This window comes from Fringilla coelebs (genome assembly GCF_963513975.1).
Source record: "Fringilla coelebs genome assembly, chromosome: 2".
Classification (NCBI taxonomy): domain Eukaryota; kingdom Metazoa; phylum Chordata; class Aves; order Passeriformes; family Fringillidae; genus Fringilla; species Fringilla coelebs.
The window spans coordinates 41,276,226-41,289,328 of record NC_140029.1 but is presented as its reverse complement, the minus strand read 5'-3'; the positions used below and the strand labels follow the sequence as shown (position 1 = coordinate 41,289,328).

The 13,103-nt window shown below is 46.1% G+C and overlaps 2 protein-coding genes across 2 annotated transcripts in view; one reads left to right on the top strand and one right to left on the bottom strand.

Moving 5' to 3' along the window:
* Positions 1 to 3,277, bottom strand: part of DZIP1 (DAZ interacting zinc finger protein 1) — a gene marked incomplete at its 3' end in the record, with an annotated part of 37,840 nt that extends 34,563 nt beyond the window's left edge. The window contains exons 1-2 of the mRNA XM_084226208.1: positions 3,207 to 3,277; positions 1,322 to 1,393 (exon numbers count right to left, since the gene is read on the bottom strand). The remainder of the gene's footprint in view (positions 1 to 1,321; positions 1,394 to 3,206) is intronic.
* Positions 3,278 to 9,094: 5,817 nt separating this feature from the next.
* The window catches only part of DNAJC3 (DnaJ heat shock protein family (Hsp40) member C3), a 30,521-nt gene continuing 26,512 nt past the window's right edge, over positions 9,095 to 13,103 (top strand). Inside the window, exon 1 of the mRNA XM_084201259.1 lies at positions 9,095 to 9,266. Within this exon, the coding sequence (XP_084057385.1) occupies positions 9,185 to 9,266 (82 nt within the window). The 5' untranslated portion in view covers positions 9,095 to 9,184. The remainder of the gene's footprint in view (positions 9,267 to 13,103) is intronic.

The following is a 13,103-nucleotide window of genomic DNA, read 5'->3' as shown; positions in this document are numbered from 1 at the left end:
CCCGCCGCTCCCCGCCCCATGGCCCTTCGGCTCCGTGCTCGGCACAAATCCCGTCCTTCTCCCTCCCGGCATCCTCCTCCCGCGACGCCTCCACAGCCTCCTGGCAGCGCCGCGCTAGGGAGCTGTATCCCGCGGGTCCCGGTGCTCCTGCTGCCCCGCACGCAGCGCATCCTTCACCATCCTCACACCCTACTCGCATCAACAAACGTATCCTCGGCTCCGCTCTTATGTTTATGCATCCTTGACACAGCTACACAGCATACGCTTTTTTTCTCCACATTCCCTTCACTTTGAAGTCTGTACATGCCACCCTGCTCGCACGTTCACTGCATCAACGTGCCTCCCTATCCTGTGCCTCCTCCGTGCTGCTCCTGACTCCAACCCCTCTCACTCCTCTACCCCTGTGCTGTCCTGACTTACACTCCTCTACCGCTGTGCTGTCGGGTGCTCCTCTCCAGCCTCGCCTACTCAACTTTCTCCCACATGTGACAACACCTGTCACCTCCCCACCATCAGCATTCATACATACGTCGTTTCTCTGTAGATCTTCATGCTGCTGCACCCTCATGTGCCTCAGCTGGTAGCTCTATTCAACCTTTCCAGTGCAACTCTGTACCCCTCTCAATGCCCACACATCTGTCAGGTGCTTGCAAACACCTTCCTCACCTTAACACAGTCACACACTTTGCAGGCCGCTTCCACATGCTCTGTCACTCATCAAATCAACACATCTCTGTCTGGTATCAGCACACACCAGACACACTCCTGCAACCATACAACCCTACAACCTCAGAACATCTGTCATTCGTGTCTCATTCTTCCAAGCTCAAACACTTCAGCCCCGTGAAGCACCTCATGCCTTGCATACATCACCTATTTTACCATCCATGCACAAATACTTTTCAATGCAACCAACAACTTCTGCCTATATCTCTGCCCCACCTCAACTCCCAGTGCTCCCCAGTTTGGTGTTTCCCTTGCTCCTGCTCAGTTGCTTCAAACACTGTTTCTAAGCGGCAGCATCTTTCTCCTCCATCATACAAAATTACCTTATACCCTCACTCATCCTTACCACTCTTCTCCAAAAACCTGCTTTTCCTGTTACCATTTCTTAATATTTCAGTCCCCAACTTTGTCTGCCTTACTGCCATGTTCCACATTTATACATCCCTAACTTTTCCATCCCTTCCACACATATTTTAGTTTCTCATCCTCTTGGTCATTCCTAGATACATACCTCTCCTAGAACAGTCACACAATATATATCTGATCATACACTCCATTCCATAGATTCCTCTACATCATGCATTATATGACTCACAGAGATGTTCTCAAGGGACCTCTGGTGATCATTGTCCAGTCCAAGTTTCTGCCGCACACTAGTTCACATTACCTGTGGCATTTAAGATGAACAGACAATCCATGACCTCCCTGTACAACCTGTTGCATGTCTGTACTCTCCTGATGAAAACATTTTTCTTAATGTCTCGACAAGTATCTGCTATTACCAAGATTAAAAAATGGTTTGAATATTTTTTGCAATTGTTGCAATTGTTCAAGTAACAATTGTTCAAGTAACTGTAGGCCCCTTTTCCTTCTCTTCACCACACTAAATAAGCCCAGCTCCTTCACCTCTTCTCATAGACCATGTAGATCCTAATCATGTTAGGCCTCCTCTGTCCCCTTTCTGCTCGTCCACATCGTTCTTACTTCCCCTTAGTATTTCCCTCCATTTGCCTCCTAGGAACTTGTAAGGAACCTAACCTCTCATCTAGACTTTTAACATTGCCCCCTCCAATATAAACGGTAACACATCTAGCAGTAATCACAATATAGAACTACTTCCACAAAAATACCAGCAATGTTGCTACATGCACCAGCATAAGCACCCTCACAAATTACAAGCTCTTAGTTTTATGTAGATTTCTATGTAGGTTGTTGCTTTTTGGACCTTGAACCTTAAGCCTACTGGTCACACTTACACCCAAGGTTCAGTTCCATTTAGATTCTTCCACCACTTACCATGCCACTTGTTTTTAATTTAGAAAAGATACTGTGTGCCCGTTTGCAACGTTGCAGTCTTCTCCTGCAAGAATGACATTTTTGCCACCTCCTTTTCCACAAACAGAGTCTCCAGCAAATCTTCAAAGAAATCTATTTAACTTTTTTTGATGTATATCGAATATAGATCTTCCATATTACACATAATGAAATCTAACTCCCAAAAATCTAAGCCAAATATGTGCTCCATCTATTTGACATAGGAGAAATTTCTCTACATAAAAACCACGTGAATTTTGAAAGCTACCACTTTACGTGTCAAGCACAAGAAGCCTGAAAAAGCACACATTAAATAAGGGTCTTTCACTGACAGATGCACAGGTTTAGTTAGAAAAAAATAACCAAACATTTTTTAAATCCAGCAAAGTAAACCACGCCTGAGGACAGCTTATTCTCCTCAACCAATGTATCTAGTCAGGAATATCCATACAGATTTGCATGCTGCTCCAACTAAACCTGCTTTAACTGAATGTGACCTTGCAGCGGTACATCATCTATCCATCATATAATGGGCTTTGTTGGAATGCACCTTAAAGACCATTCAGTTCCAACCAGCTGCCATGGGCAGGGTCACCTTCTAGTAGACCCACGTCACTCGGAGCCCCATCTAACCCGGCCTTGAACACAGCCAGGGATGGGAGGGGCACCTCGAAGTTGAAAAGAGGTATAAGCCGCTCCACCTCGTAGAGACAGAAAAAGTACGGATGGACGGAGGCGGTCCTTTTCGATTTTTTTTTCCTTTTCTTTCTGCTAGATGTACTTTATTGTGGGAGCTGTGCCCATGAGGAATTTAGGGTCATCACCCACCCTCGAGGCGTCCTCAGTCAAGGATGGCACCGCTTGCTCCCCCGGCCACCCCTCCTCTCCGGGTCGGGCGGCACGGGGGAAAAGCGGCGCTTCCCCGCGGCGGTGTCCGCCGGCCAGGCCCGGACCCGGCGCTTCGGGAGGCGGTCGAGCACGGCCGGGCCTGCGGGAGGCCCTGAGCCGGGCTCCATCTGCCTGCCAAAGCCTCCGGCTCCGCTTCGGAACGCGGCCGCTTCGCCGCTCCGTCCCGCCTGCCCAGGGGCGGAGGCCCCTCCGGACTCTGCCTCCCGCCACCCTCCTCCGCCCGGGTGCGGGGGAGAAAGGGAGACCCCTGCGCTCACCTCCGGCTGCAGCTCCGCGGGTCCCGGCGGGCGCCGCAGGGCGCGGAGGGGCGAAGGGGCGGCGGGACTGCGGCCGCTCCCGCCCCGGCCGTTACCGGCGGTGCTGCGGCGGGCGGCGGCTGCGGCCCCCGGCCTCCGCCGGGCCCGTCCCGCGCCGGCCCCGCTGCCCCGAGGCCGCCCGCGGATGGCGGCTGCGGAGGGGTCGGCGGCCGAGGCAGGCGAGGGCTCCTCCAATGCTCGCCGACTTTCGCTCCTTGAGAACCTGCCCGGCAGATATTGATGCCCAAGCGGGATGTCCTTTGTCTTGATCCGGTCCCGAGCCTCTCCGGCCGAGAAGCAGCCTTTCCTCTCCCTTTTTGTAAAATGTAAGAGAAGTTACAACAGGCTTTGGAAAGGCTGCCTTTGGAAATTCAAGGCACGTTTTGCCACGCAGTCGCAGAACACGACACGTTTAAACCTGTGGAGCGGCGAACTTAGCGCGATGGGGAGTCCCCGCGGGCGCGGGGCGGACGGCGCGGCAGGGCAGCGCTGGGGCGGGGGCAGGAGCCCGCCTGCCCGCCGAGATGGATGGGGGGTTTAGGCTTGCAGGAGCCCGCCTGCCCGCCGAGATGGATGGGGGGGTTAGGCTTGCAGGAGCCCGCCTGCCCGCCGAGATGGATGGGGGGTTTAGGGTTGCTGGAGCCCGCCTGCCCACCGAGATGGATAGAGAGTCTTGAGGAGCTGCAGGATCCCATCTGCCCGCCGAGCTGGAGCGGGCTCTCGGAATCTGCAGCATCCTGCCTGCCCACCGAGCTGGAAAGGGGTTTGTGGGGCTGCAGAGACTCTCCTGCCTGCCGAGCTGGAGGGAAGCCTTAGGGACCGAGAGCATAGTGATTATCTCCAACGGGAGAAGGTGAGGAGCTTTCATGAGAGTTTTCTGACGTTTGCAGGAAAGCACCATGTTCCAGTACCGGGATAAGCCTGGAGTATGCTTTCCTGCAGGTATCTTAAACGAAGTAATGAAAGGTGAAGTTGTTATTTTCAATGAAAATATGTATTGTATCATGCAGACAGAATAATTCTAACTCTGATTTGATTCCTCTTCCCTGTAAGGGTTTTGAATTGTGTTTTCCCATAAATGCTGTGCAGCCTTTGTGGGCACAAGGAAAATTTCAAACAGTTTGTATTTAATATAAATTATGCTGACAAATTCAGTGATGGAAATAATCATTAGACATTTACAACATCTAATCTTCATTTAGAAATTCCATCTGGCATGGGATACACCCCTGTGTTTTCCAAAGTATAGACTTACTGAGACACCAACTTACCTTACTGAATCGTGAAATTCTTTGTGACAGTGTAGACGTGGGCACATACGCTGTGAACACCAGCTTTAAGAAAAGAGGTAATCATTCAGGTACTTCAGTTTTTGATGCTCCAAGGGTACCTCAGCATGCTTCAGTCACTAGTCCAGAGGATCAGGCTAGACTGAAGGAAAACCTGAACATACATCAAATGTGGACATCCAGTACTAATCTTTTGCTTCTGCAGATATGCATCTGTTGGGCTACTAAAGCAGGCATTGCCAGAAGAAGATGCTTTGTGAAGGCTTTAGTGTGGTAAACCTTAATTAAGAGAGGACTTTGAAAACCTGCAATGTGACAGTCACAGCTTCTATGGATCAGGCCTAGAGGCAAATATGCAATACAAGTTGATGAGCACTTTATGTGAATAGTTGGAGCACCTAGAGAGCAAGATGAACAAGTGCAGGCCCTTGGTGCCCAAAAAATTTTATACCCCATGCTCTTAGAATGCCCTAATGACAGCACCCCAGTCTGTTCAGCATGCTTTCTAAGGATCTCTCTTGTTATGAAAGTGGTTTTTATATCAAAGTAAATGCTAACTGTGTGAAAAAATGCTGGAAATGCTCTTAGGTTGATGAGGGGAGTGGTATATGAAGTGTGCAGAAAAATGTGGATTTTGGTTGCTTATTCTAGTATCCATTTAATACAAAATACACAAGCAGGCCTTGGATGAGAGCTATAACTGAGATTTTTATGCTGAAGGGGTGGTTCTCACCCTTTCATTCTTTTACTCTCAATTTGTTCCAGAGCTTGATTAATCTTTACTTACTTGCTGTAAGTGGTACAGCCTCACTTGGCAAGGGTGGGTATTCTTTAACCGGCATTAGTACTGAGTTCTACCCTTATATATACCTTGGCGACAAAAATGCTCTCCTAAAACATGTGTGAGTTTACTAGGAGAGGACCAAGAGCATTGCAAGGTATTTGTGAGGCTCATGGAGGAGCACCTGGAGAGCAACTGGAGAGCAGAAAAATGAGAGTATTCTGATTGTGGGGTGAAATATGATGATATCTCAGCAATGGCTATTCGGGAAATGGCCTGAGTAGCAGAGGTACTGGGCACTGAGGGAGGCTGGGCAGGGACAACCAGGCCTGAGAGTTTCCCCAGAGCACTGATGCAATGTGTTAAGTGAAAAAGTTATTTGTCTGTTTTGCAGTATGGAGGAGGACTACACATGTAGTACAAGATGTTTTAATTTGAGAGGGCAGTGGACAAACTGTCTTGGGAACTGAGAAATAGACTCTTCAGTAACCTCTCTCCTATGGTATTCTCAGAGTGACGCATACAAGTAATCATTAACTCTGGTGGAAAGCTGACTTCACCAGAATGGTGCAAGTATAATAATGAGTCTAGCCAAATTCTTAGTTTATTTAATCTTTTCCTTCCTGCCAGTTCCTACCATGGCACATTTTTCAATTTTCAAGCAAGCTTAGTTGCTGGCTGGGGTTAAACCGTGACAAATACCTATTATACTTCCATTTGTTCAAACTTTCCATCACTCAGTTTACCTGAGGAAATAACCTATGTATTTTTATCATAGGAAAACAAAATATTTAAAAGAACAGTAGAATGAATCACTCTCCCAACCCTTTTGCGTCATGTCGCCTCCTTCAATCCAACAAATGCCACCAGCCAAATTAAGTAGTTTGAATAGACGATGCTCTATGTAGTTTAATAAATTTTATTTTCAAGTTTGGGTGCTTCGGACTCTTTTCAAATTAAATCTTTTTTATCTTCAATAAAACAGTTTCTCTTAAAAGTTACTCTTTGCATAACGAGTCTAGCTGGATTTTACTGAGATGGCCAGCTCATTTATCTTCCTTTCTTCCAAACTCGGAGGGAATTCAACTTAACTATAGAGAAATGTCTGTGAAGACACTGAAACCATTGATGCAACTGCAGCAATAGAAAGGTCACACAAGCTAGTACTTCGATTTTATCAGTTAGCCACCTCTAGATGAATTTTTAATGACATACATTAGATATTTGTTCTTTTTCTAACAATTGCATTGCACTTTTTCACTGATGTGGCTAGAACAGACTGCAGATGGGTGGGCAAAAGACGATGCTAGATGGCATCGCAGACCAATGGCTTACACGAACTTGTAAAATTCTACATGAGGGCTGTTCTATTGCCAGTGGCTTGAATGAATGTCTTGAGAGATGGAAACATGCACTTAGGAAGGAAGAGTATGGAGATGTCTGCTAGAGGAGGCAGGGGTAAGGCTTCACACATACATGCTCTAAATTCTGGTTAAAGTGCTTGGAAGTGAAGGCTTTGCTTGTTTGGTGTTTTGGCAGACAAAAAAAGAACAAACACCGTCAGTGATGGCACAGCACTTTGTCAATGGTATTTTTCACAGTTTATAAAATCAGAGAAACAAAATAGCTTCCTGGTATCACAGAGGTTTGAAATTTGGAGTTGAGTTTGGAAAAATATATGTAATTAATGATAGGTAAACCAAAACCAGTTTCAGGGAAATCAAAACTAGTTATGGAAATAGATTGAATTTCAGAAATTGCTTCAATCAAGAAACAAGAAGAGTTCATTAATGTTAACATTTTTCATATCTTTTCAAAATAAAATTCTTTATTTCAGAAAAATAACAGTATCTCAATATTTGAAGCAAATTTTATTGATTTTCAGAGTAGCATTTTAATTGGAACATATCCTATGCCCTAAAAAAAAATAAATACATGTTTTAATAAGGGCATGTTTTCATAAATTTAGTATTTTACTCCTTTGCCCTAGACAAGACTGGACACTCACACTCCCTTTCAAGTCCAATGACAAAGATCAGCTTTTCCAAGTGCAAGTTTACAGCATGTAAATTAAGTTCTTGTGCTGAACTGTGGGTTGTAGGAGCCTTTCTGTTTCCATTTACTGTTAAGGAACCCAGATAAAGGAATTTCCCCACAGACCTCTCCTATGAACACCAATCAAAATGTGAAATTCCCAAATGATGAGCCTACATGGACAAGAATCCCATGTCAGGCAGATGTACACTACTATTTCATTTAGCTCCATCACAGCTAAGTTTCTGACAGGGATGTACATAGGTGAGAACAAAAATGAGGTACTAGAGAAACCTCTTACAAGAAGTAGTCCTGAAAATACTACTTCTGTGTTACGTACTACCTCTCTCACCTCCTCCTTTATGTTCATATTAGATTGTGCATGCAACACAACAATCTGCTATATTGATTTTATATTCTTCCTGGATCAGGAAACTTTTGTAAGGGTGGTTTTGGAATCGAGATAATTAATGAAATTGTATCTATCAGTTGTTTCACTAAGCAAACCTGGGTCCTCCACAGATATAACTATCTCCACCCACCAAATGTCACCTTATTCAGTTCACTGTCTCTGAAGCGATGAGTAGCTTCAAGAGTCATTCCTTGCTAATTGCCGCCCTCTGATGTTACTATATATTACCAGCAGCAACTCAGGAGAAATTCCTTAGTTTTCCATTCCTTAGTTTGAATGTTAGTGTAGTCTTTGTCATCCACCCTTTCATGCCAAACTCAAGACTTCTGAAGGAATTTGTTTTGGAAAGCAGCCTAATTTTTATGAATCTCTTTGAAAGGTGTTTTTATATTTCAGCTATATTGGTTTGCAATATAGGGAGGTGATTGTCCCAGTCTGCTCTGCAGTGCTGTGGCTTCACCTCAAATATTGTGTGCAGTTTTGGATGCAACAATATAAGAAACATGAAAAAAAACATGAAGCTGTTAGAACGTGTCCCAAGGAGGGCCATAAGGATGAAGGGTGTAGAGGGGAAACCATATGAGGAGCAGCTGAGGTCACTTGGTCTGTTCAGCCTGGAGGAGACTGAGGGGAGACCCCATTGCAGTTACAGCTTCCTCATGGGGGAAGAGAAGGGGCAGGCACTGATCTCTGCTCTGGACAGTGACAGGACCGAGGGAATGGCCTGGAGCTGTGTCAGGGGAGGTTTAGGTTGGGTATTACAGAAAGGTTCTGCCCCCAGAGGGTGGCTGGGCCCTGGAACAGGATCCCCAGGGCAGTGGTCACAGCACCAGCCTGACAGAGCTCAAGAGGCCTTTGGACAATGCTCTCAGGAACATGGGATTCTTGGGATGTCCTGTGGAGGGCCAGGAGTTGGACTCCATGACCCTGATGGATCCCTTCAAACTCAGGAAGTTCTGTGCTTCTGTTACAAGGCAAGGCTGTATTTCCCAGTCCGATTTTCATTCTCTGTAATTCTCTGGGCAAATCGTTAATTGCTTCTGACTCGAGGGATGTCAAGACTAGCACGGCGGGAGAGGGCAAAGAGACAGGAGGCGAAATGCAGACGCAGCTAGGCACACGCCCCGTGCGCCTTTCAGCGGGGGTCCGGGGCGGGGCGCCGCCATCTCTGCTGAGGGCCCGTGCCGGCCGCGCCGCCATGTTCGGTGAGGCGCCGCGCCGGGGCGGGGCCGACGCGCCGGGGCCGGGCGCGCTCGCGCCGCTCCCTCACGTCCGGCGGCGGGCGCCAGGCAGGGGCGGGCGCGCGGCGCGGCCAATCAGCGTCGCCCACGACCCTCCCCGGAGGAGCTGGAGCTGCCGCTCGGTTGGGCCCGGCCCGGAGCCGCCACTGTCGGGACGGGGGGCGGCGACGGAGGAGGAGGAGATGGTGTCCCCCGCTGCCTCGGCCGGGCGTCTGGGCTCCGCGCTGCCCTTTCTGCTCGTTCTTCTCGACCTGCAGTACCAGGGTGAGCCGGGCCGGGGTCCCTGTGGGACTGCGTTGCGAGGGGGGCTGTGCCACGGCCGTCCGCGGCCCGTCTGGGTTGGGCCTTCGGCCGTGGTGGCTGGTCGCCCTCCCTCCGGTCGGGGCTGCGCGGTGTCCGCCATGGCGGCGGGGCGCACACCCCACACCTCCCCGCCTCTCCGGGCCCGTGTCGTCTTGGGGGGGGGCATATTTCGGGCAAGGGTGTGAGGAGGGAGGTACAGCGCTGCCACCTCATCGCTCGGGGCTGTGGCGAAGGGCGCGTAACGAGGGCACGGCCGCTGCCGTGACCTGTTGGGGCTAGTGGGAGATCCTGGCGGTGCGCTTGGAGGTGGCTCGCTGTGTGCGCGCTTCGCGCTCCCCGGCCTGCGCACGGACGGGCTGGGGCTGCCGCCCGCCACTGCGAGGCCTCGGGTGCCCCGGTGTCCCCGATTGAAGCTGTGTGACAGCACTGGCGTTCTGTGCTAGCCGTGAATTTCGCACTCCCGTGTGGATTTCCTGTAGTTCCGAAGTTCAAAGGCTTTTCCAGTTGCTCTTTTCAGCCGCAGCCAGTATTGGTACCGCACTTAACAGATTCGCTGAGGCTTTTGATGGTTGCGTTGAATTGGTTCTGTTTTTTGTTTTGTTGTTATGGTTTCTGTTGGTTTTTTGTTGGTTTTGTTTGTTTTTTTTTTCACCTCTCGCCATTAGTATTTGAAGTTCAGCTTATCTGTGCTTTGTGTAGCTTATTTACTTTAGTAGTACACTGCCAGCACCACCTGTGTAGCCAGGCTTTTATTCACAGGCTGCTGTTAAGTTTCCAACTCTGTTATAGAATGGTGGTTATAGTCAGGGTTTCACCTGAGGGACATTCTTTACCTGCCAGTGGCAGATGGAAGTGAAGTAGTCAGAAAAAGGCTATGGGCTTAAGGAAGATATAGGAGCCTGAACATTAAAAATTTAGTTGATACACTAAATTAAATAGTTCAGCTGGTCAAGTGGCAACAGGAACATACAGTGGGAAAGGCACCCTGCATTAGACCATGTACTGTGGTGTCAAATTGCCTTTTTTTTTAATATGCATTCTAGTATTGTTAGAAGACAAATAGTAACTTTTGTATGAGTATACAGTTCCTCCACCCCCGCTTAGATTGTGGCAGTAGTGCTCCTGCTGAGGATTCTTAATTTAGAGTTGCCAACCTATTTCACGTATGTGGTTTAAAGGCTATTTGGGCATAGCACATTTCCTAATTTGGGAGATGTTGTCTTAATTTCAGTTAATAAAGATGTAGAGTACAGTAATAAACTGAGAAATGGTAATACTGGATCTTATTTACTGAATTCACTAACTTCTTCGTTTAGGAGTTAATTTTTCAGAATGTGTTGTTAGAGAGTTTTTGGGGGAGGTTATGTTATTTAAGTATCTAGATTTTTTTTTTCCCCTTCACGAATATTACTTGTGTTTGAGCTCAAAGGTGTTCACAGTCACATTTAAATTTGTGTCTTGATAGTGGAAGTCTGCATTTTGTTCTCTGAATCTGGAAGAGTCATTCTGTATTAACTTTGTATCTCACAGTTGATGGCAATGAATACTACTTATATCTGACTAGTAAATACACTTAGTAAAAATGTTTTTGATTTCTCCTCTTCGCCTCAATTTTTGATGAATTTGGCACAGATCCTCTTTTGGGAAGATTCATTCTTCACTGCTGTTTGTCCACACTAATCACAACAAAAAGAGGTGGCTGAGGAGGAATAAAGGAGTGTTGTTCATTTTCCCCCTCTCCTTCCTTGTAGCAGAAGAAAGGAAATGTAATATGGGAAAGAATAAAGGGGCTCTGAGTGTACAGAGCTCAGTTAGTTACTGTCAGACCACAAGCATTAAGTGTTTCTTTTTATCCCCTCACCTTTTTTTTTTCCCGCCCCAACTTTGGGAGCTTTTTTGTTTTTTTTCTTGGCCCCAAATACAAAGGCTACTTGAGGGTGGGGCTTTTTTTGTCTGCCAGTCTTTGCTGTGTCAACCAACTTCGTTTGCAAACGGAGGGAGTGAAAACTTGATAGGTGGAAGTTGCAGATATCTCTACTGTATACTCTGAGGCTCCTTGTAAACCTCAGAAATGTTGCTTCTGAAACTGTTGGTGTTTGTCCATATCTTATCTAGTTCGGTCTAATTCTTGAAAATCATGTTAGCAAATATACCTAAAGCAAAAACCAAACTGTTGAAAAATAACATCAAACTTGAGATTCAGGGTCATTCTGATAACAAAAATGTCACAAAAACAGGATCTCCCACTCTTCTGACAAGATAAGCAATCATTAAGCTCCTTTATGGGGGAAAAATAAAGGTTTAGATGAATGCAGTTAAGATTAATGACATGCATGCTGCTGCTTTATTGTTGAAACAACTGGTTTTGGTACACAGTAGGAACTAATTCTGTTTATTTTCATAATGTTGTTACTCAGCTTGGAAACAAGATTTAGGAAAAAGTAGGTGGAAATTCTACAGGGGGGAAAACAGGAATGTGTAGACAAATGCAACATCTTGAAACTGTTCTCAGGTTGCAGGGCTTTCTTGAGTTCTTTGCAATGTGGATGGGACTGATTATGCAGGGATATAGTTCAAGTCTGTAGATTTAGGTGCCTGCATATTAGCACCAATTACCCTAATAAAACAAAAATCCTACCAGGAAGGTATAATTTATTTGAAGTGAGTGTATTTAACTGGAAAAGCAGGTTAGCTGCACCTGCTTGTCTTCCCTGCACCTTCTGATTGTTGTCAGGGTTAGTACCAATTATATGGAGATGGTTCTGGGGGTTTGTGTTTGTTTGGTTTCTTTGTATTGTTTTGGCTTTTTTTTTTTTCTTTTTCTTTCTTTTTTTTTTTTTTTTTTTTTTTTTGACTTCTAGACTCTTGCCCCAGACTTGTGAGGACTGCAGGCTCTGAATTTATCCAGAATATTTGACTTGATTTAACAGCTCGTGTGTGTGGTTGTTTGAGGCCCAGGGCGAATATTTAAAATATTTAACACTTAGGCAGTCTTTAGAAATTATATTCAAATTAAAATACATGGAAGTTTTTAAAAATAAATTGTAAGCTTGCATGTCTCTTGGGTAAATTTAGTTTCTTAGTGGAGCATGCTGAGCTTCCTCAACTGGGCCTGTAGTATCCAGCTCACCAATGTGTATCTGTTGTAAAGAGCTCTGTGGGGTGGGGTTTGGTGGTTTTCTTTGCTCCAGCTGAACTTTACTTATTAGGCTCATTCCCAGACCAAAGAGTGCATAGGTACCCAAATAGGTTGCAGAGAATTTGAGTCCTTGGACTCCTGTGCTTATGTTATCAGTTTTCAGATGTCTCCTGTGGGCTGCTTTATTTAGAGTAATTGTTTGCCTACAGCCAGAAAATGAATAAGCATGGATTTCTGTGAATAAACAGCTCAACCATCAGGTCAGTTCCTGAGTAGTTATGGTGTCACTTTTCATCCCAGTTAGGCTGATGATGCAGGCTGCTCCTGGAGATTCATGCACCAATTTATGGTGTTCAGCAACTTGCAGAGCTGAGGTTTAAGATACAGCTTAATGTATGTCAATGTTTAATGTATTTTACAGGGCATCTAGAGGACTTCACAATTTGCTTCTTTATTTATCCATGTTGCTTCTGCTTTTGTTACTTGTTTGCTATCAGTGGACACCTTTCTCATTGTTTTAGTAATTGTCTTCATTATTTTCAAGGAAAAAGATGGTTCTTCCACCTAAGGTGTTACGTAACTGTAAAACTGTACGCAACATGTTTGAAAGACACAAAATGGTGTAGGTGCATCTTACTGTGGAAAAATGTATTCCTGGA